Genomic DNA, 22,260 nt, shown 5'->3' on the forward strand with positions numbered 1-22,260 from the left:
AAAGTAATACACTAATGGCTTTCAATTTCATGTTTTATATATAGAGATATTAACTGCTCCCCAGACGTCTCTTCATATTACAGCCCAGCTACACGAGATGTTTGGAGAAGGCCCTGGAGCAGCTCTGTGCTGTCCACACCAGGGCTCAGCAGGGCTCTCCTGTGCTACACAGGAGGTGTCTTCTGCCTCCTTCTCAGTGCAGTGCTCGATCCTGTGGTTCTCTCCAGTGGGTTTGGGTTTTTTTCTTCCTAGCCCTCATGGTTTTTTCCATTCTTCCCCTGCGCTCTGTAGCCTCGCTACCATGCTGGGAAACCTGAATTCCTTTTCTGCTTATAAAAAAGGAGTCCTCTCTAGAAGTGTTACAGTGGAGTGATTAAAGCACAACAGTGGCAATCAAAACCCTAAGAACAAATGCTAAGGAGAGTTAAGTTTAAATACATCATTATTAATTCCATTTGGGGGATTTCCAGACTTGTCTGGATTCATCTGGTGAGTTCTTCTTCCACATTGCTCAGGCTGGGAGCTGTTTGAGTCAGGAACTGTCTGTCCTGTATAAAGCCAACTACAGTTATACCATTGTAGCAAATCGTAATGATCTGGGTTCTTTTCCAAGCTTTCCTAATATATCTCAAATGTGTGTGTATATATATCATCCTGCCACATCCTGAGGGATCCAAAAGTAGCTTACATGCTTTGTTCCCTGAATGTAGCTTGCTGGAGTGTGGGACAGGCAGGAAAGAAGTCATGAGTGTGGGGACATTGTCAGTTCACAGTGAAGGGCAGCAGTCCTACTCTTGAGATGACAAGACAGGTCTAACTTGTAGAAGATGTGCAGTATTTGCATGAAAAGGCCAATGAACAGGTATGAGAGAGAATTATATCACTACTGGATTATGTAATTATTATCAGGTACATATTATTTCTATATGCCTTTATGAATAATTCTGTATTGAACTCAGTCTGCTTTCCTCAGCTCTTGCTTGCCTTCCCATGCTCACTGACCACACCACTCCACCCATGAAGTCTTCAAGAAGTGCAGGGTCCCAAGGCTGGGGTTACCACAGTTATTCTTAAACTGGAGGGTACCATTTTGAGTGGGGCAATGCCTCAGATCATAGTAGCTCTGTTACCTTTGGTGGGGTTCTCCTGTGTAGTGTGGCTGACCTTGTCCTTAATGCCTTCCATTTTCAACATCAATTGTTACGTAAGGACATCAGAACTTCAGGGGCTATCTCCATTTTCTAGAACCCAAATGGCAGAGAAAAACGGCAAAGGTGTGCCTTCTACCCACCTCTTCCATCACCTCTGCACCACAGTCTTCCCTAGGGAAATGTTTTCCCATGAGCTAAGGAAATCTTGTCTTCACTTTAAAACTATCTGCCACATAGCATCTTTAGCAACAATCTGAACAAGGCAGCAAGCCTTTTGTAAGTGCCTGTCTACAGACTTTTTGTTATGCATTTGTGTCTGACATTAAGGACCCTTTTCAGAATCAGACAGAGCTCTTAAGGCTTGTCTGTACTTAGAGTCTTTACCAGCAGTTTCTGATATACCTTTCTTGAAGGATGGTAAGAATAAAATATCCACACATCAGTTTCTTTAGGAATAGTTTCTGTGCTTTAAATAGACAGAATATCTTAATCTGTATTAATCCTTGAACAGAAAAAAAAGTAATTGGCTCCATTGAGAGAATTGGTTTAAACTATACAAGCAAAAACTTTTTAAATTGTGCTGCCATTAGGCAGCTTTATGAGGCCTCCTATGACAAAATCCTTTCATGTGGAAGCAAGGCTTAAGGCACAGGTTTATCCCATCTAACTGAGGAGCTGGGTTAGAAGATAGCTGAGTGGTTTGTATCTGGAGCTGAAGATCCTTAAAATGACTGCTTGGCTTACAGCACAACTGACATGAGTGCTGTCTTGGGAGCCAGTGTCAATCCTTTCTAGATCTTTTCATATGGACCAGCACCAGAGTGCCTTCCAGGGGCACTGGATCTTTGCCAGCAGTAGCACAAATTGCTTTTCTCTGGGCTGAATTCCACGTTCTCCTCACCAGCCACGGGTGAGTGGAGTGGTGCAGCTGGGATGAGGGCCTTGCTTTGACTCCTGTCCTTTCCCTCTGGTGACAGGGCGCTGTGCCCGCTGCGGGGAGAATGTTGTCGGAGAGGGCACCGGTTGCACAGCCATGGACCAAGTCTTCCACGTGGATTGTTTCACCTGCATAAAGTGCAGCAGCAAGCTGAGGGGACAGCCTTTCTATGCCGTGGAGAAGAAAGCCTACTGTGAACCCTGCTACATTGTGAGTACCTGTTCCTCTTTGTGCCCTGATATTAATGCACAGACATGGGAAACATTTATTTCTTTCGTTGCTGTGGAGTTGCCTTACAGTTAAAATCTCACAACCCTGCTCATGGCAGTACAATGAGCAACAGGTTTTTTTATGGTCTTCAGAGGAACTCTGATCTTTTCAACTTACTGGGTGAATTACAGTTCCTGGTCTGACTTTCCTCTGAAATGAAGTGGACACAGCAGGAAAAAGAGCTGGGTTTTGTGATTGTCTCATCTCTGTAAGGAGCAGACTACGCAGTCATTTTTTAGCAGTAGTGTGGTTCTTAGCTTTCTCTGTTGAGAAATCTGATACCAAAATGGTTACAGACTGTGTGCCCAATAAGATTAAGGAGGTGGGATGTAAGACAGCGCTAAAATTTCTAAAATCAAGACTTTTGCCTTGCTTGATGGAAGACTTTCTACTAAACTGAGGGTCTTTGGATTAGATGTCTTTTGAAGCTTACATTACCCTAAAATTTCATTTCATGCCTCCAACAAGGTCTTAAAGCAAACAATTAACAGTTGCTCTGAGGAGCTGCACGTTTTAAGAGACTCCCATAACAAGTAGCTGTAACCAGTTGCACAGGTGCAAATTAAAGAAACATCCCATAATGTGCCTGAGGCTTTTTCTTGGTCTGACCTTAGCATCCAGTATATAAAGATTATCCTCGTAACTTAGAGTAAGAAAAGCACTGGAACATTCTTAAAACACTGACAGATCTTTCTTTAAGCTTCCAGTTTTGAGTTCTTACAAATGCTGGATAATTGGATTTACTTCTGAAAGTAAAAATTGATGTTTTTCTTGACATTTCTGTCATTCCAGTGATAATTAGAGCAATAATACTAAAATATTTCTGAAAATGCCACCAATATTTCATTTTTCTCTCTATTTCTACAGAGCTTTCACAGTGAGATTGTTACAGAAATACTGAATATAAAAAGGGAGGATTATGTCTTACTTACAATGGCAGTGATAGATGGGCCTTGTTAAATTGATTTTAAAAGCTAAATGGTCTTTTGGTGGAATATGTACCTTTTAAATAATTTCTATTTTTGTTTGCACTAAAATGATTGCACCATAAAAAATTTAAGTTTCATTTTGTGGCAAGTTTAACCACGTGCAAAGCACTGAAGACTTCAGGAAGGTGCATTCATAATATAATTGGAGCAACTTTATGTAACTAGAATTAAACATCTCATTGACTTCAGGCTGGAATTGACTTCATCTGCTTGCAGATTGATACTTTCTTTTCTTCTTTTTTAAATCAAGCACGCATTCTACACCACTCATCTGCTTTAGTTTGGGAAAACATCTGCATTAGCCACTGTAGTAATGGTTTAAGATTATTTAATCCCATTACTTATACACTTCATTAGCCTGAGTGAATTGTTGGCAAGGGTTCAGTAAACTTCCTACATTGGGAGATAAAAGGATAAAAAAGGAAAGGGAGAAGGATTCTGTTCCTCATTTTCTTTCAAATTTATCTTCTATCTATTTAAGGGATAAAGGAACGATAATTGCCTGGTTGCATCTGCGTTTGTATGTTCTGTGATAGGGCTTTGCAGCTCTGAGTACAGAGGAAAGAGTAAACGTTTAATAGCTTCCTTTTATATAACCAGAAGGGGCCTTTAAATGTTTATCCATGCAGTCCACAAAAACATGGTTATGGAGTTAACCCAAAACACGTCTGGATCCATCTGCTGCTGCACATGCAGGGGGAAGGATGGCAATGCTGATGGGGCTACATATATGTAGCTGGGCAGCTGGTACTATGATGAAAAAATGGGAAGCAGGAAGCTGGTAGTCTGATGCAGTAAAGAGAAAAAAAAAAAAACCAAAAACCCAAGCACATATTAAACTCTTAAATGTGGAAGAAACGAGTGCTGGGAGCCTATGTCTCAGTGTCTTTCAGAAAGCTTGGGACTGTGCTGTGTTGAAAGCCAGATCTACAAGGGATCTAGGCTCCTGCCATCCTCTGGCTTTAGGCCTGAGGAATTTGTGTCCTAGAGCATATGTCTCATTGATTTTTCAGTGGAATGAAGCCTGCATTGGCTTCAGCAGGATAATGAATGCTTAAGTACACTGAGGTTTTGAGCTAGGCTTGCAACTTATTCTTGCAGATGAATGAGACCCTTAAATTGATGAGGCACAGTCTGACTGCTTTTGTCTTTAGATGCCTTTAGATGTGTGATGCAGTTATCCTGAACTCTGAGTCTTAATGACCTGCTTAAAATCTAGCCTGTCTAGCCACATTCTGCTGAATAGTGGCCTCAGATTATTTTTGGTTTGGTTTGGGGTTTTTTCCCCTTTCTTTTTGGTTGGTTGGTTGGTTGATTGGTTTTGGGGGGTTTTTTGGTGTTTGGTTTTTGAAGGTGGGTGGGGAATTTTTTGTTTCCCAAAGTCCCTGTATCAGAAAATAGCTTGGACACTAGGAATCCTAGATCTGTAGAAACTCAGTGGGACTGAAGTACCTTGACTCAAATTCCTCCGGAGCTGAATTCCCATGGAAGGTGCAGCAGATGTGACTGGCCCAAAACAGCACAGCTAATTCATGGCAGTGGCCAGCTGAGAAAACAGGGTTCTCAGCTGGTGTAAGTGTGAGTAATTCAGTGAAACTTGTTTCTGGTCTACCTAATTCACACTGATTTCCAGCACACATCCCTATTTTCCCAAGTCAAAAACTCTTGACCTCTTATGCAAGTCATAGAGGCTTAATTTATATAAAGAAAATAAACAAATACTTGCCTAGTAACACTGGCCTAGTTGTGATATATAAATTCTTGAAGCCTTAGATAATTTTTTAATAATTCACTGGTGTGACTTGTGGCCTTATGCACACAAAAACTATGCACAAAAATAAAAATAAATGTTTTTAAACAATTAGAATTGGCTAATCTACTCAATTTGTTGTGTGACTCTTCTTAGCTGTGGTGTAGTGAAGCCATAATTAAGATTTCTGTGAAGAGCTGTATTTAATTACTGGTTAGTCAGTACCAAGCCTAAATAGCCTGCAGAAGGGGTTTTCTTTGTTGTTTTTGTTTCTGGTTTTATTTATCAGTGATCCAATTAAGATGAAATTCCCCAAAATTCTGAATTAACATCTAAGGAAATCAATCACCTGTTTGAAAAGAATTATTTTTCTTAATGGGAATTTGAGTACCAGAGTTAATTTCTTTCACACAAAAATCCTCCCACCCAAAAGCCCATCACTATAATTTCCTGTTACATCTTCTGAGTGCAGCGAGTTCTGTTGCCAATGTGTTTGCTGGTTTTGCTCTGCATCCAAGGATTCTTTCATTATTGATGTTATTTCTAAAAGAGTACCAGTCTTCTCCATTAAGACTCTTCTGCTGAACTAAAAGCAACTGTAAAAACTAAAGTGTTAATAGGAAACAGATGTTTCCCAGTCATGATGACAGTCAAGTTAACATTTGAAATACCATGATAGAGTTTCCAGTGTAACCAATGCACTGCTGTGCACGTGATGAATGCCGTGTCTGCACTATGTTATCAGTATATTTCCCCCCTCCCTTACAGGGCAAATTACTGACAAAAGAACATTTGGTTTGCTTCCTCTAAGTAGTTGAAGAGATTTTAACACTGGACTGAGAGCAGGGAAAAGGCTAAGCCTAATATCAGTGGAACTGTTGTTATAAAAGACTGAAGAGCAAGATGTTGAGCAGTGCCAGCTGTCTGCTGTCCAAATACCGTGTTATCGTAAGGACTGAGCACAAGGTTAACCAGACACACCAGTCTGGCAAGAGTGATGCTGCTGTTTTGTGAATGGGGTGTTCTTTGATGTCCAGATAACTTTCTCCAGGATGTGGAAATTTTCTTCCATTCTTACTCCCCTCTCCTGACAGTCTGGTGGTTGGCAGCTGGAGATGTGCACTCTGAGGTGAGGGCTGGGAGGGGCTGAGCTCCTGCAGTTAATGCAGAAAGCAGCAAGATTTTGCTGATGCTCCTGGCCTCTCAGGCTTTCTTCTGTTGTGTCCCAGTCAATGTGACCCACCTGGGGAGAGGACCATGGTGGGACTGGGTAGGGGAAATAGCAGAAATAGCCAGGGTCAGATGAAAGACTTCAGAGAAGTGGTGGGCTAGAAATGGTGAAGGATTTATTGAAGGAGAAGAAAGAAACTCTCATTTCTGTCAAGCTAGACCAGGGGAAATGGTGGGTATGCTCAAAAGAGCCCTGTGGAGAGCCAGGGGTTGATGTTTCCTATTTCTGCTGAGCACTGTGAGATATTGAGGACAGTATCTTAAACCCATCCCCAAAGATCACTTATAAGGATTTTTTGTAGGTGAAGTTCATCTTTTCATAGTAAAGAAAGCTGTGGAAGTGCTTGAAGGAAGAAGAATTATGCATGGGAGTCTTGTCCTCGTTATTTCTGTTCCCCAGCTTTGAACTTGGGATCATAGTGCTCCACCTCCCCCCAGCACCCCCCCGGTTATTTGTTTTGTGAGCAGAAAAAGGTATATCTTTGAGGGTTTTTTTCCTCCTAAAGTCTTCTAACTTCCCGGCCTATCAGTGGCTGTAGTTCAGTAGCGGAAGGTAGTTCAGAACAGAACACAAGAGAAATGCTTTTAAGAAATGTTACAATGTGTGCCACCGGTGCCATGGAGCATCCTGGGAAAGCTTAAATTTGCTAATCATTCTAAAATGTCAGTGTTAACTCAATTTGTGCTCATTGAAATCTCTGGTGAGACTGCTATTGGCTTCAATGTGACTGGTATTGTAAACCTCGCCCTGTGTGCACGTGAGTGTGGTTGGTTGAAAGCTGTGCAAGAGCAGCTTCCTGCAGCACATAGGGTTTAAAGTGTAAGGTTGTTCCCTGCAGTAAAACTACATCTATTTTTAAAAATAATTCTGCAATTTGTAAGGAGGGATTACAGCACTAATTTAGCAACTATGTAACAATTTAAATTGGACCAGAAAAGAGAAACTATAATTTAAAGATTTTTTTTTATGATACAAGTTTTCTTCTTTTTAAAGTAAAAAGCCCTTTATTCTTGTTTTTGTCAAGCAACGTATTGAATTTGAGAGTAATTTATGGAAAGTGCTGCCAGCATGGTATTGCAAGTGCTCCACAATTTGAATTTAAACTGCTCAATGGGATCATTAAGACTATTATGCCTGCTTTCCAAAGAGTTTGAATTCAAAATGACAACTGGAACAAAAATATAAAATAAACTAAAGAGAAGTCACGCACTCTTTGCGTGGTGGAATTTTTCTGCCCTCGAAATATTTCATTGAGATCAATGCTGCTCTTCAATCCTCTCCTAGAAAAAAGCTGGTGTTGCTAGTTTTAGTTCGGAGCTCCTGTGTGAGTCATCGGCAGCAGGGAGCTGAACCTGTGACCTGCGGATCGAAAAGCATTAAGGCTCAGCTCCTGTGGCACAGAGATGGAGCTGGGCTGTGCCAGGCAGCAGCAGGCTCAGCCCTGGGTATTTCTTACCCTCAATAGAAGTGGTCCATGGGCACAGCAGCCACAAAACAGGTCCAGAGTTTTGGCTCGCTCGCAGGCTGCTGATTATTAGCATTGATAGTTTTGCTAGTCTGCGCCCAGTTGGTAATTCCATGAAAAAAACATAATGTCAAGGGAAATCTTTTACATCTAATAAACTGATCATTTGTAAAAGTGAAAAATTAGTAAATCCCTTAAGAGTGTAACAGCCCTTTCTATTGATACCACCCAGCAACAGCTGATATAAAAAATAGAGACAGAAGGTGGAGGAGGAGTAGTGGCCATAAGCTCGACTCTACTACTTTGAGTGGTAAATGTTCTTGTGCAATCAGGACACAGATAGAGGAGGATGGGATGCTATTACATAAGCTGCACCTGGAGCTTCCAGGAGTCCAGGTCTAGGAGGTACAAAAACGTGTGAGAGAATATGTCGATGAAGCAGCTTCTGTCAGAACTGGGACAGCTGAACTTAGCTGACCCTCTGGAAGACTGCATCTGTTTTTTCAGTGGCCTACCAGCTGTTACAGGGGATGGGTCATGCCTCTTATTTTGTCACAAGGCAAGAGAAAAGGTTCCTTTGCAGGGGTGGATGGGTGGAGGAGTCAGCAGAGGTCAATAACCTCCTTTCTAAACTGGAATTATAAAGAAAGGGGAGAAAGTGTACCATGAGATGATGAGGTAATGCTTTACAGAGACTCCTCTGTAGAGACCCAGAGGCTCATATTAAAGAAGACAGGGCCAATTCATCTTGCTGTCCAACAAGGACAGGACAAGAAGCCTGCAAATCAAGCCTGTAAGAAGGAAAATTCATAGTGTTCTTGGAAGACATGAGAGCGAGCCCTGCCAAGAATTGCACTGGGCTCACCTTGGGTGATGGATTCTGAGACCAATATACCTTGGTGTAATTGACTTTCCAGAAAGCTGACTAGAGTGTTGCTTTAGAGGAAGACCAGCTATGGATTGTGGAGGTAAAGCAACTTGATGCTACCAATGAGAACAGTGTCACAAGGGGGATATTTTTGGTAAAGTACCATAGTGCTGGACAGCGTTTTAATAGATACATTTGTGTTGGAAGATTGGGCATGAAGTGCTGATTAACTATTCACTGATGTCTTGGTGGTGCAAAGTTTTGTTAGGTATGGATCACTTTTCATTCCTTCTCATGGCCCCCATTTAAAAATGTGTCCGTATTAAGTGACGAGTCCTCTTCCACACCTGGGCTTACTTGGGATTTTTGTGATGACTTGCTAGAATCCAGATCTTTCCTCCTGTATGTGTTGGCAGCCATAACAATTTGAATTGTAGTCTTGTCTCTGCCTTGTGCTTTTATAATTAGAGGCATTTTTCATATTTTGATTATATGAACTAAGCATTGATTTGACATGTATAATCTAGAAAAACTATATCATGGGAAATGAAGAGTTCTTAGTGACTGAAAAGATGATACTGCGAAGGACCAGCTGCTGCCATTCAGTGAATTTCTTGCCTCACAGGGTGAATTCCACTGACCAACTGTCAGAAAATAGTCTCCCTCTCTGCAGGACTAATGGGATTTTATGGTTCCTGACTACAGATTCACTTAGGGATCATGCTACAGTAGAGGGGATGGCGAAGTCATTTAGCAATGGATTTTAGCTGTGTGTTGAACTTTCCCTATGGAATGTATCCCAAAGCTTGCTGCCTTTGCAAGTTAGCAGAAATGGCTTATAAGGAAAAAATAACATCTTTGTAGTATCTTCCTCATTTACAGTCAAGTGTAGATGGATATTGGCAAGTTATATCCAGTGTTTACAGTGTTCATCTCTTTTCTTTCATCTGTTCTTCACCACCTCCTCAGTGAACTACTTGCTGCTTTGACCCTCTGCTGCTCAAGCAACATCTGGAGATATCACTGTAATAAATTCTCACTGTGGTGTGTCAGTGAATGAAAGTCTTTGTCTCTGAAAAACTTCTTGGTAAACAGCAAGTCTATGGGAAAGGCAACTGTGTTGTCTCCATATTGCAGATGGAGATCTGACCCTGAGAAGTTTAAATGCAGTTTGTTTAGATCATGGGTCTCCATTGCTGGAAGCCTTCAAAGACAGGCAGGACAAACAACTCTTAGGAATGGTTAAGGTCTAGGCATGGGCAGACCTAGGGATGTTTTTCTAGCCTTGCTTGTTCCGGTTCTGAGCTTGAATTACGTGTCCAGGACCACAAACACATCCTGCACTTTACAGCTCAGGGTTTCCATGCCCCAATTTTCTACCTATTTGCAGGTCAGCCTGCCAGGATCTTGAGGTGAAGGAGCTACCTTTCTTTTCTTCCCCTCTTCCAATCACTGCTGTTTAGAGACTGGACAGGAATAAGAACGAGCATCTGAAAGCTGAGTGAGGGCTCTTGGAAAACCCAGGAGGCTGGAAGGTACCATGACAGTTTTCCTTTCCAAGTAGTCCTACTGCTTGCTTGTAACCCTGCATAGTTATTTGTCAATTCAAACTGCTGAAGACAATTATTCTGAAAAGGCTGTAATGTATTTGAAACGGGGCCTGTAATTTAGGTGTGTGTTTCCATCAGATCTGTGTATTATGGAGCTTTGTCCTTTCTAATGCAGTGATGTTAAAGCACTGCAGTGTCCAGACATAAAAAAAATTGGAACTCACTGAAGTAAACAAACCATTAAGTATTGCTTATTTTTACCAGTGCCCCTTTGCAGAGCTGCTGGCAAAGCATGCTGCACTACCTGTGAGTAACAGAGTTGAATCTGTCCTGGAATGGGTGTGTTTGGATTTAGCAAGGATGGTTCCCTGAGCAGCCTTGAAGACAGCAAAATCTTGTCTTGCTCACTCTCAATTCCAGATGCCCTCTTCCTTCAGTCCAGACAGTGATTTGCAAGCCTGAGTGCTAGGCAGCCCAGCAGGCTCTTGCAGCATGCCACTTGAGCCGTCTCCTTGGTGAAGCCACACTCCAAGGAATTTGCTCTGGCAAAAGCTCAGTCTGTGAGTCGATCCTCCCTCTAGTGTCTGCCTCTGCTCTTCACTCCAGGACATGATTTGTGTGCATGTGATGTTTGTTTGCAGTGGGGGAAACTGTTTAACTTGCCATCACGCACACAGAAACCCCAGTGGGCTTGGGAGATTTCTGGTTGGAAAAAAACTAATGCCAGTGTTGGGAAAGTACAACAAATGGGAATGGTGACAGGAGAAAAAGTTTCTTGATTTTTAGAGTATGGAGAGTGTTTGGTACTCACATTGGGACAAAGCGAATTGTAAGACTATTGTTTCATCTCACCTGCATTGATTACAAAGCTATGGTCCAAGTACAATATTGAGGGAAGAGATAAATAATCCACTGAGATATTTTGGGCAGAAGGAAAACCAGATTATAGCTTAACTCTGACGCTGTGGCATTTGCTGGGGACAAGAGATAATTGTGCACTGGTAGGTAGCAGCCTTCACAGGAGCTGAGAGGTTGCTGTGGTCAGTGAGGTCCCGCAGCGTGCACCCATCTCTGCCATGCCTCTGTCGGGGTTAGGCAGGGATGGCACCGTGCATGTCAGTGAGCATGGAACTCATGGGGCATCTGGATTGCTGAAAATGAGTGACAAAATCTGCACAGCTTGTCCCTGCTTTTCCCTGGCTGCTGTTTCCTGACAAACATTTGACACAGAAGCACCATGGAGGTTTTCCACACCAACCTGATGCTGTAAGTGTCAAAGCAGACTAGCCACGCAGTTCTCTGAGGCAGTGCAGGAAGTGCAGGCAGTTAGAAACTGGTGGCCATTCTTGTTACATGCCTATGTTTCAAAGGTTTTTGTTCTTGTTAAAAATAGAGCTTTATGGAAAGAAACAAACCAAGAATCTTTGTGACCTCTTTGGTGTGAGGTTATAGAGCACAGATTCGATAGTCTTTAGTTGCTATAGGAATGTACTCCTGCAGATGCTGGCCATCGAAAAAAATCTTTGTATTGTTTTGATTTTTATTTTCTTGCTGCAGTTAGTCTACTAATGTGTTTAATGCTGCAGCTCATTGTATTTGCATCCTTGCTGTTTGACTCTTTAACACTGAGTGGCCTTCCAGATTCTCCTGTCACTTAACCTTTTTCCGGTAGGAGTTTTTTCAACTGCTTCAGTGATGTAAAAAGTAATGGTTATTATGCCCAAAACCTAAAAGTTGCTGCTGACCAAACCCAGATACTTTCCATTGTTTGTGAACGGAAATACAGAAAGAGGGGGGGAAAGATAACAGTGGTGAAATGTAAATTAATTCTCAGATGTTATCAGGCATTGAGATTTTAAGTATGAATATTCCATTAGCTCCTGATAAGGTAGTTTTTTGTTTAAGGTCATGTTTGAACCAATACACCATCTTGGCATCCCACCAACAAAGATATCTGTGTAAATGCAATCTGTGTTCAAGCCAGACAACACTTTAAAATTTATTTAATATTTCCTACAGCAAGCCATCTGTGACTGGTCACATTTTAGGAAGCAAACGAACATCATAGCAATGTTCGCCAATCTCTTTGAGTAACTTCTAGACTTTTTAAATTAAATGTGCTGCCAAATATTTATGTTCTGTTGTGAAAAGAAAAATATTTGTTTGACATCCTAGATTCCCTGGCAATTTGCAGTCGATTGCTCTTCTGAGGAGCTGTGCTTTTCTTGTGGATGCTGCAGGGCCAAAGGAGGATGTGGGAAACCCCAAAGGTGCCTTTAGGGCTCCTCAGCAGGGAATGGGGGCAGCTGTAGCATGATGGGGCTTTGTGGGGGCTGAGAGAGGTTGAGCCCTGGGTCCTCCCGTGGAGGGTGTGACAGGGGCAGGCTGGGGGCCAGGTTGTGCCCAGTGCTGGCACTGAAGGGTAAGAGGGTGGTGGAACAGGCACAGGTGGCCATCACAGCATTCCTGCCAACATGCAAAAGGCTCAAGAGTTCCCAGAAAAGCCAAACCACTTAGCAGGATGTCTTCCAGTGCATCTCCCACAGGCACTGCAGCCATCACCAAGGCAACCAAGTTACCAGAATTTAGCAGCAGCAAAACAGAAGGGAAAATTAGTGATGGCCGAAATCATGGCTGCTAAAGGCCCTGATGGAGCTGAGCCATGCTCTAAATCACATCTAGCATTTAGCAATAATTTTCAGAAAAAGTCTTGGTTTTTTTATCCTATTCCACAGGTTTATGGCTGGCTTAAATTTGATCATTCTAAAGTAGTGAAATGCCTTTGTTCAAGGGCTTGGAAATTGCTATCCTCTTACTACATACAGGTACTAATAAACAAGTAAAATGTCTAAAACTGTCCTGAAAGAGTGAATTCTGTTTTGGAGAGGCTGAAATGTTCTCTAGAGTCCCTGGTGACACAGCACCAGTTTTGGCTAAGTACTGATTTGAAATGGTCCATATAATTTCCCTGTACTTACCACCTTGGGACTGTTGCAACCAGCAGAAGCCCAGGTGAATCATCAGCCCATAACCTGTCCACGTGTCTGTCACCTATAGGAACAATGCCATACACAGAACATGCATATTCTTATATTCTGGAAAGAGGCCCTTGCAACAGAGCAGGGAGAGAAAGCAGTCTTGATTTGCTGTATTACCTCTGACAGTTTTACTTTCACTGTGGCATGGCAATAAGATTAAAGTTTTATAGTAATATCACCTCCATCCAGACAAAAAAAAATAAAACCTCTCCTCTCTGGTACTTAGATTTCAAACTCTTTTTATAGAGCCTCTGCATCTGTTAATAAAGTCCTTAATTCATTTTGAACATTTTATTGTCACTTTAGATAAAAGTTTAATCAGATAGAATTATTGCCCTTCTAATATTCCCTTAACCTTTGCATTTCAGACTTAGACCATATCATTTAAATTTTAAAATCACTCTTTTATAGACTTGAGTGCCCCCATCTCTTTTTTAGAGGGTACTTTTGCACAGGAATGCCGTAGTCTGTCTTGAGGTCATGTGGAAACTTTAAAGGCTCTAATGTGAGCACTGCTCACTTTCCACTGAAATGTCTTGCATGCCCTATTAATTACTTTAATGGTGACATGCTGGTTTAAGGGAGTTCTTTATTAATGCCACTAAATCTTTTTTTTATTGTTGTTTAAACACTTTTTCTTTCCTTTATGTAGATGTATTTAATCCCTTCTGTCTTTAAAATAAACGAGTGCATAACTGCACAAGGTGTTTGACATTTCCATCTTTCTGTCTCAGTAGGATGTAGGGAGGACTTGGCTCCCTTGTCCACATCCCACCAGAGACATCTGTGCACATCTGTACTGTCTGTCTTCATGTGTTGGATTGTTGGGGTGGAAGTAATATTGGAAATCTGATCTCTCTCTTTCCAGAAATAATACACAATGAATTTGCTTTTACTCTTCCAGGATGTTGAGATTGCAGAGGTCAGTTTGGATTTTTTGCTGGAAGTGCAGCACTCCCAGTTCAAGAGAGGATTTGCCTGTGTTTGAGCCTTTTCCTAGTAAGGAGGGCACATTGATTTGCTCTCCTCAACCTGAACTAAGTAAGAGTATTCTAGTAGTCCATTTTTACTTCAAAGATGTATAGCATTCACTATACTGGATTATTTATAGAGCAGCCCTTTTGCTGAACTAGCTGGCTGGTAAAACACTGACATCCATGCCTGCAGCTGGATTTTAGTCTATTAGGTTTCTATTTTTTTAAGGTGAAATCTTATACAAAATACCTATTCTTGATTAATGTTTGTTGCAGATTTTTTTGGTCTGGGAAGGGGAAACAAGGTGTGAGAGACAAAATAACATCAGGACCCAGATAAACTTTTTCAAAAGCACATAAATGACTGAGGAATTGGCTCCTTTTGTTTGCTAACCCACTCTTGACAATGAGACTTAAACTCTTAGTAGTAAGTCATGTAATTGTTTAGTCGCTTCAGAAAATGTTACATCTCCAATAACCATTGATGGGTGCACCATGGGGCTCTTCACATTTGAGATATATAAATAAACTTCACTGGTTTTAAAGAAAATCAGAATGGATTGTTGAAAAACTTGTGAAGTTTCACCAACAGCAAGTAGTTTTTTCTTTGGTGAGGGAGCAGTGGTTTAGGGCTTGGGGTTGGTTTTTTTTGCTTTCTTTGGGCAAAGTATGGAAGCTTGTGTTACACTGCAGGGTTTCTCTTGACCTTCCCCCTCCCAGATATTTCCAGCTCCTAAAAACATCTGTGGTAATAGAGTTTCTGTGCAGCCCTCCATGGCTAATGTGTACCTGTATATGCACACAGACTTGCAGAGGAGGAATCTGGAAGCCTGAATTCAATTTGAAATGATTTGGCATTTGCCCAGAAAAGGTATTCCTTCCTCTTGTGGACCTTCCCTCAGGTTTGTCCAAATCAGTCTCCAATTATCAGAAACACACTTTGCTGTTGAGTGGGCAGAGCCTTTTGCTCACAACTGCGACTTTAATTTTGGAAGCAGGCAGTTCACTTATGCACTTACACGGTACTAAAGGGTTCCTTTTGCGTTTTCAAACTTTGCTAAATGGCACACTTTGCATTTCAGAATAAGTAGCTAATTAAATGGCAAGGCTGAGTGCTGTTTGAGCCATGGGTTAGAGTCACTCTGACTTAGATAAGGGACTGGATCCCATAAAACAAATTAGTCTAAGTTGTGGGCCTGTTCCCACTGATCCAAATTTAAATATTTTCTTTAAAATTAATAGGAGCTGAATGTGATGTGTGGTGCCCAAGACAACGGGGCTAATGAAAGACATGAGACATAGACCCCATCTCACAAAGTGATCCTCTTGAGTGTGTGAAGAATCTAGACTGGCTTGATCAAAAGAATTTTCACTTTCTGTTTTTTAAAGTAAGGAAGATTCAAGTTAATTTTAGTGGAAATTCCCTAAAATTAACTGAAAAGCACAAACCATACTTTTCCCCCCTCTAAACTTGTTTCCTTCCCTTTTCCCATGTGGTTACCTTGTTTATTTTTTAAATAAATAATCATATTTTAAAGCAGTATAAATCAATTGCAAAGTGTGCTCCAATGGGGTAGATAAATATATTCCATCTGCTGGGGAGTGATGATTAAATAATTCACCAGTGGCAAACCCAGGAGTGGTTATCCATTTTCCTCTCATTCATGGGTAATTTTTTCTACATCCCGTAGGAGCTCATTATGTTTTCTTTGTACATAATGTTTAATAATTTTAAAATCTGGCACTAACCCCTCCATCTACAGATTCTTCAATTTTTCCTAAGTATTTGTGCATGTGTACACATGTATGTATTGGCAGAGGAAGATATTTGTTTTCCTTCCTTCTTTTTTTTTTTTTTGTGGAGAGAATATGGAAATTTATGTATGAAGTGAGGTGGGAAGTTGAAGGCAAATTTCCCCCAGCTGTGCGAGGGAGTTTCCTCCTGCCCAGGTGGTGTATGGGTCACATCCCTGGTCTCACCCTTGGGTGGCATTCAACAGAACTTCAGGGCTATGGCATTAATATGAACCTCATACTTCAGCACTTATAAACAAAGGAATAGGAAGCAAGGTGAGGGAGTGGGGATTTGAAGAGCCCTGTCTCCTTTTTCTCAATGTTAGGAAGAATTTGGTTGTCTTCTGAGGGACCAAGAGTGAGCCCACTGAGCCTGGTCTGTGGGTAAGCAGCAAGCTGTTACCTGATTGAAAACTGGAGCTCTATCCCATCAGTGGGAAGATTGCCACGGATATGTGGAGTGGTGGGCTTTGAATCTGACCTTAAGGGAAGAGTTCAGCTCCTGGTAACAGACCCAAAGGCCTCTGCGGGCTTTGATCAGGCAGGGTGGGCAGCTGGGCAGAGGACTGGATGGGGTTGGCACATAGCAGGAGGCTGCACACAGTCAGGAGCTGGCACCTCCAGTGCTGGATCCTGTTTCAGAAATGGTCATGTTCCCATGGCTGTGTGTGCTGGGGCTGGAGGTGAGGGACCACCATCCTGTCCTGTCTGCCCAGTGCCAGTGCCCAAGGAGCTGTGGTCAGAGCTGGGCTCTCCCCCAGGCTGGAGGCAAATGTTTGCAGTTAGAGGACAATCACTACCTTGGTGCTAAAATGTGTAATTAGCCACAGGAAATTCTTTCCCTAGCTGATGAAGACAGGAAGGTAAAAAAGTGTCTCTTAATGCTTCTACTGTTGTTCCTAGGGAGTTGCTTGAATCTGGCTGCCCTCACAGAGGGAATAGCAATCCTATTCCCCAGCAGGTAATGATCTCTGTTGTTCTCTTACACATGTCTAGATGTCCGTACTATTGGCCAGAGAGGAACAAAACCCTCTCACTGTGAGGTAGGGAGCTGTTTTATTTCTCTCTCCTTCTTTTTCACATTCCCTGTCGGCATGTGCAGACTCTGGGTTTCAGAGGCTCAGTTCTGCACTAAGCAGGAGCAAACAGCTTTTCCCTGAGACAAAGACCAGATCCAAACAATTTGGTTTTGACTATAATTTCCATATGATTCTTGACCTGGAAATTCCTCCTTTTGTTATTCTGCTAATCCCTTTTGAGGGGGGAGAGGGGAAGTAGTCCAGATGTGAATTAGCAGAACCTTGAATATTTTGCTTGTTTGTGAAGAAAGGCTGTTCTTTCTTTTGCACTTCCCAAGCTGATATTCTGCATATTTCTATTCCATATCTCCATCATAGTCAAAGCCCTAATAACACTTTCCATGCCTGGTTTCTCTGCGAAACATGAGTTTTGCTGTGGTCAGTACAGGAATAGAGTGCTGCAACTACTGAGGCTGGTTCTGGCTCTGAGCTCCTTTCTCCATCTCATTTCCTGCTCCAAATGATTGGTAATTTTCACTCCTAGAAATGATGCTCCAGGATGGAAGAGCACAGGGAAGCTACTATTCAGCTGAAAGAACAGTGTTAAATGATGAGATTGAATAAAAGTTCCAGAGCAAATGAGCCGTGTCTTGTTCAGCACTTGGGCATGTGAAAGAAGTTGCACCTTGCAGAGCAAGGGCTGAAGCATAAGCTGGGGTGTGCTGGCCAATGTGCCAGCTGCAGGAAAAGTGTGAACTGGAGGTTTGTGGAGCTGCTCTAATTTAAACCTCAGGAAACTGGTGTGAGAAACCAGCTGTGGCCTGGAATGGTGTTTGATAGATCTGACAGGAGTTGGGGAGTACAGAATTACTGCCATGCTGGCTCCTCTGTGCCCCAGGCTCATCCTTACATTAGCAGTTCTCCAGCTGTACAGCACAGGAGACACCTGTGTTCTTGCAAACCCAGACTGCTGGCACTTCCAACGGGGATGCCATGGGATTCTCTGCTGATTGATCTCCTTGATATTAACCAGAGCTGAGCACTGCTGCTTGAATGGAGCAGGAACAGCAAGCTCAGTTCTCTAGAAACCTGAGCTTAGGCTGTAGATAGAGGTGTTTCCATGATGTTCTTTTTTCTTCTTACATGCACAAGCTGCCTCTCCCCATGGACCTTGCTGTCTTCAGGTCTCTGGGTCCTGAAGAGAGCAATTTTTATGTGAATTTCCTATCCATGATGGTGATCCATCTGTCAAGCACATTCAGAGAGGAGAAGTGGTTGGCTCAAATGGGCAGAGTAAGTCCAAGCTGGGAACTTCAGCTTGGGACTTCCCCACGCCCTGTCCAAGGTGTCCGTAAGCACCATCTCCTGCTGCTGTTTCTGAAATGGCCCTGCTGGCAGCCTAAATACCCAGAACTCTTCCTGTGCTGACACAGAGCTGGGCACTGATGTGCTCTATAGCCTGTGCTGCAGCGTGCCATTAGGAAAACTGTAGTTGCCAAATGTTTCTGTTTTTACATGAAGCTATTCTACCGAGGTTATCTGATTTTTCTTTGGTGCTGAGAAAAGCAGTTGAATCAGACAAGAGACCTTGTGGGTGGAATACATTATATCCAAAAATCAATCATAAGGTAAGGAAGGAATAGAATAGAGTTTATTTACAGTCTGTTGACTTTTATAGTTAGCACCATTTATTAGAGCAGATGAAGAAGAAGAAGAAAATTAAGCAGAGGGCAGGAAAATGTTTCTTTGTGATATTTTTGTGCCTGGCAATGGAAAGAGATGTGTGTACGAGCTGACAATTTATCTTCTGCCCTGAAGAGAAATGACTTGTTCTCAAATGGGCATGAAATGAAATAGTGCAGAACACGATAGGAACTTTTCTGAGTAAATGGGTCAATTTCCTGTCATTCTCTCGATAATTGTATGTAGAGCACACTACGCTCCAAACACTGGCAAATGTGATTTTTTTTTCCCCTCCTGTTATTTTACTCCTCTTGTAAATGGGTGGAAAACATATTCCAGTGCTGGCACTATTATAATCAGCTTTTGCCAGTGGCTAATAGCAGTCCATTTTCAGTGAATGCTTATTACCTCTAAGCAGTCCAAGACACTACATAATAACCCAGGGCTGTGTAGACTGGTACTGCTAGGAATGAGATGCAGTTATAGGGACTGCATTGCAAATGCCCCATCACAGCAGGAAATTTGCTTGTCCCTTTATCTTCTTTTGCCTAATTGCAAAATAAGCCCTGGTGCTCTAGCTGGAGAAGGAGCCTTGTTTACCTTCCAGAACTTCCTGGTATGGCCAGGGACTTTCTGCCTCACCATCCCTTAGCAAGCTGATGCATTTTCCTTCAATTAGAGCAGCCCTCACTGTCACTGAAGGGACACGGTTTCAGGTCAGACTCACTGAGGACTGAGCTGGTAATTTTATTTTGGGTGTGCTTAATTAAAAGTATCAGAAATGTTGTATCAGGTGTCCAGTGGGTGACAATTAGGATCTCTGTGGCAGATTGGGTAAATCTCACTGGTGTGGGCTAATGCAGTGATGAGCTTCACAAGTGCCTTTAAACCTCAATCTTAGGAAAAGGGAGACAGTGTTATAGGGTTGGCCCCAAAGGTGCTGGATTCTGGCTGTGGAAATATCTGGATAAATCCCAAATACTTGATTTCAATAAATTTTCTCCCTCTTAACTCTAAGCTAAGCAAGATATAGACTTGTCCAGCCTATCTAATCATGCACAGTATTATGCTCTTAGTTGGAGGTTATAGGAAGGATAAAAAACCAATCCCAGCCTGATCAGGACTGCAGATACTTGAGCTGTGATATATCACCTGATGGGGTAACACAGCCCTGTGAGAGCTAAAACCCACCCCTGCCTCTCCAGTGACTTAGGGAGAAAGTTGCCCAAGAAATGGATTTCAGCTGAAGATCATTGAGAACTTCTGTTTTCACCCCAGTTATTCCCCAAAATGAAAATCTTAAATCACATGCTTTGAAGACTGGAATCTAAAAGAAACCCCAAGAACAGATTTTCTTTTTTTTTCCTTCCCACTAGAGAAAAACTGATTCTCAAAAGTGTGGCAGGATTAGGCATTTCCTATGCAAAATTTTCTTTTAGGAGAGGAAGTCAGGGGCCTTTCTGGAGCTTTAAAAAACATTGTTTTTTCTTACTGGATGTAACTAGAACTCTTCTCTGAATACAGCCCAAGGTCAGTGGCACCTTCTTTCTGTACATGTAGGGCACATTTCAGTCCAATACAAGTTGGATTGGGTCACAACTTAAAAAAGGCTATGGAAAAATTTCCAACTCTGATTTTCTTTTTTTGTAACTGTTGCTTGTTGTTTTATTTAATTTTTCCACTAGGATAGAAAAATATTAGTTTTTCATAGCTGTCTGTAACAGCAGAGAGGTCTATTTGTCTTGTATGTATACTGTTGATGCAAATGGACTGAAAGTACGGATACACAGAACAGGTCTTCATCTTCTGCATCTGCTGTCAGGAGAGGAATTCATGTAGCAATCCCACTCTGTGAATCAGCAGTTGCTGGAGTATGCACACAACTGCTGGATGGAGCTGGCCCCACTTGGCTCACGGGTAAGGCTCCAGACTCCTCACAAGTCATGAGGAACGGGAAGTAAATGATCTCTGACCTCCATCAGCAGTGAGCATGGAGAAATGTGCATTGTTTATTCCACCTGTCTTTGGAAAAGTGCAGCCCTGGAGGACTGATTCAGAAGACAGTTATGCTCAGTAATTCTGGAACAGCTCAGCTGCCTGGGATAGGATCAGCCCACTGTAAAAGCCACCAGGGGAATTGGGTCAGAATTCGGCCGTGCTGCTACTTCGACCAGAGAATGAGTTCTAATGACTCTTACTTGGAGCAAAATAGGAAAAGATCAAGGGCAGAATTAGTCATTTTCCCTGTGTTACATAACAATATTTTAACACACATTCTTCTCCCTGAACATTTAAATGCATTGCTTGAATAATCACTGAAGACAATGTGGTAATAATATGTTCCTGATGTGTTGGAGGCAGAGCAGTTACTCTGGTTTTACTTTTGCAAAATATATTAAACTACTTAGTTTTTGCTGATGTTTACACACAGGGAGTGCGGGGGGTTGTTTTGGTTTTTACTGCTATTTCTTTAAGGGAGCACAAGGGGATTGCTGTTAAATGGGTCTGATGCTTGTGGTGGAATTCATCCCAGATAACTTCATCTCGCTACAAGCCACGTGCTTGGGCTGACATGCGTGTGCCTGGGGAGTGATGGTGGAGAGTTATTGATGCCTCCCTCCTAGGGAAGGATATTTTAACCAGCCCTACCAACAACTCTTGCAATCACTCCAGTGCTGGTGTCACCTTTGCTCAGTGTATTTAAGGCAAGCAGCATCTGAGTACCTAGAAAGTAGGTTTTCTTCCACCTATAGCTCCCACATGGCCTGGTTGTTTAGTCATGCTCTAATTCACTCTCATTCAGGACTGACTCCACCAGAAAAGGCAGTTCTGACCATTTTCTCTGATGCAGCCAGGAAGAGAAAGTTGAGTTGCAATATGCCCAGGTGGTTTTAAGTAGTTAGGAAATGGGCCCTGGAGATGAGTGGACCCAAGCTCTGAAACTGCCTCAGCTGGAGGGCAAAACCAAAACTGCCCTTTCTTAGACCGTAAGGGAGATGTGACAGCAAAGACGGCTCCAGAAGAGCTCTTGTTGCAGCTCCAGCTGAAGCCAGCATGCAGAAAATACCCTGAGATGTGCCAGAGAGGGTCAAGGCAGGGATGGAAGTGTTCATTCGGATGATGTGGGTCAGGACTGCACTTGTGTTCCCAGCTTGCTCCATCTTCCCACTTGGAAAAACACAATAATACAGATGACTGCAAAAAGGGGGTGGAAAATGGCCCTAATCCAGGGGAGGTGTGCAGTGGGCACCATGATGGGCATGGCAGTGCTGGAGGGGTGAGCTGGACAGACTACAATGCTACCTGTGATCAAAAAGGTGGGTTTGGAAGGCATGGTGTGATATCTTCAGCTGGCTAGGTTCTTATTGTCAGAAATGGGTTTCACTGGGCTTGAAACTTGGATTAAAAAACATGTCTCTATTAGCTCCAGAGAGAGATGCGTCCTGGAATCTTGGAAACAGCATCACTGCTGTCTTTGGGAGGAAATTTTGGCTTTCCAAGTTACAACATGACTGATATGTTCTCTTTGGTTTTTTGAGAA

At 42.3% G+C, this 22,260-nt stretch overlaps 1 protein-coding gene across 11 annotated transcripts in view; it reads left to right on the forward strand.

Moving 5' to 3' along the window:
• LPP (LIM domain containing preferred translocation partner in lipoma) overlaps nt 1–22,260 on the forward strand; it is a 318,899-nt gene that overhangs the window by 273,438 nt on the left and 23,201 nt on the right. For all 11 annotated transcript variants that reach the window (XM_030954778.1, XM_030954777.1, XM_030954781.1 and 8 more), the window contains one exon: nt 2,129–2,298. In XM_030954778.1, coding sequence (XP_030810638.1) covers nt 2,129–2,298 — 170 coding nt within the window. The remainder of the gene's footprint in view (nt 1–2,128; nt 2,299–22,260) is intronic.

Source organism: Camarhynchus parvulus, chromosome 9, assembly GCF_901933205.1.
Source record: "Camarhynchus parvulus chromosome 9, STF_HiC, whole genome shotgun sequence".
NCBI lineage: Eukaryota > Metazoa > Chordata > Aves > Passeriformes > Thraupidae > Camarhynchus > Camarhynchus parvulus.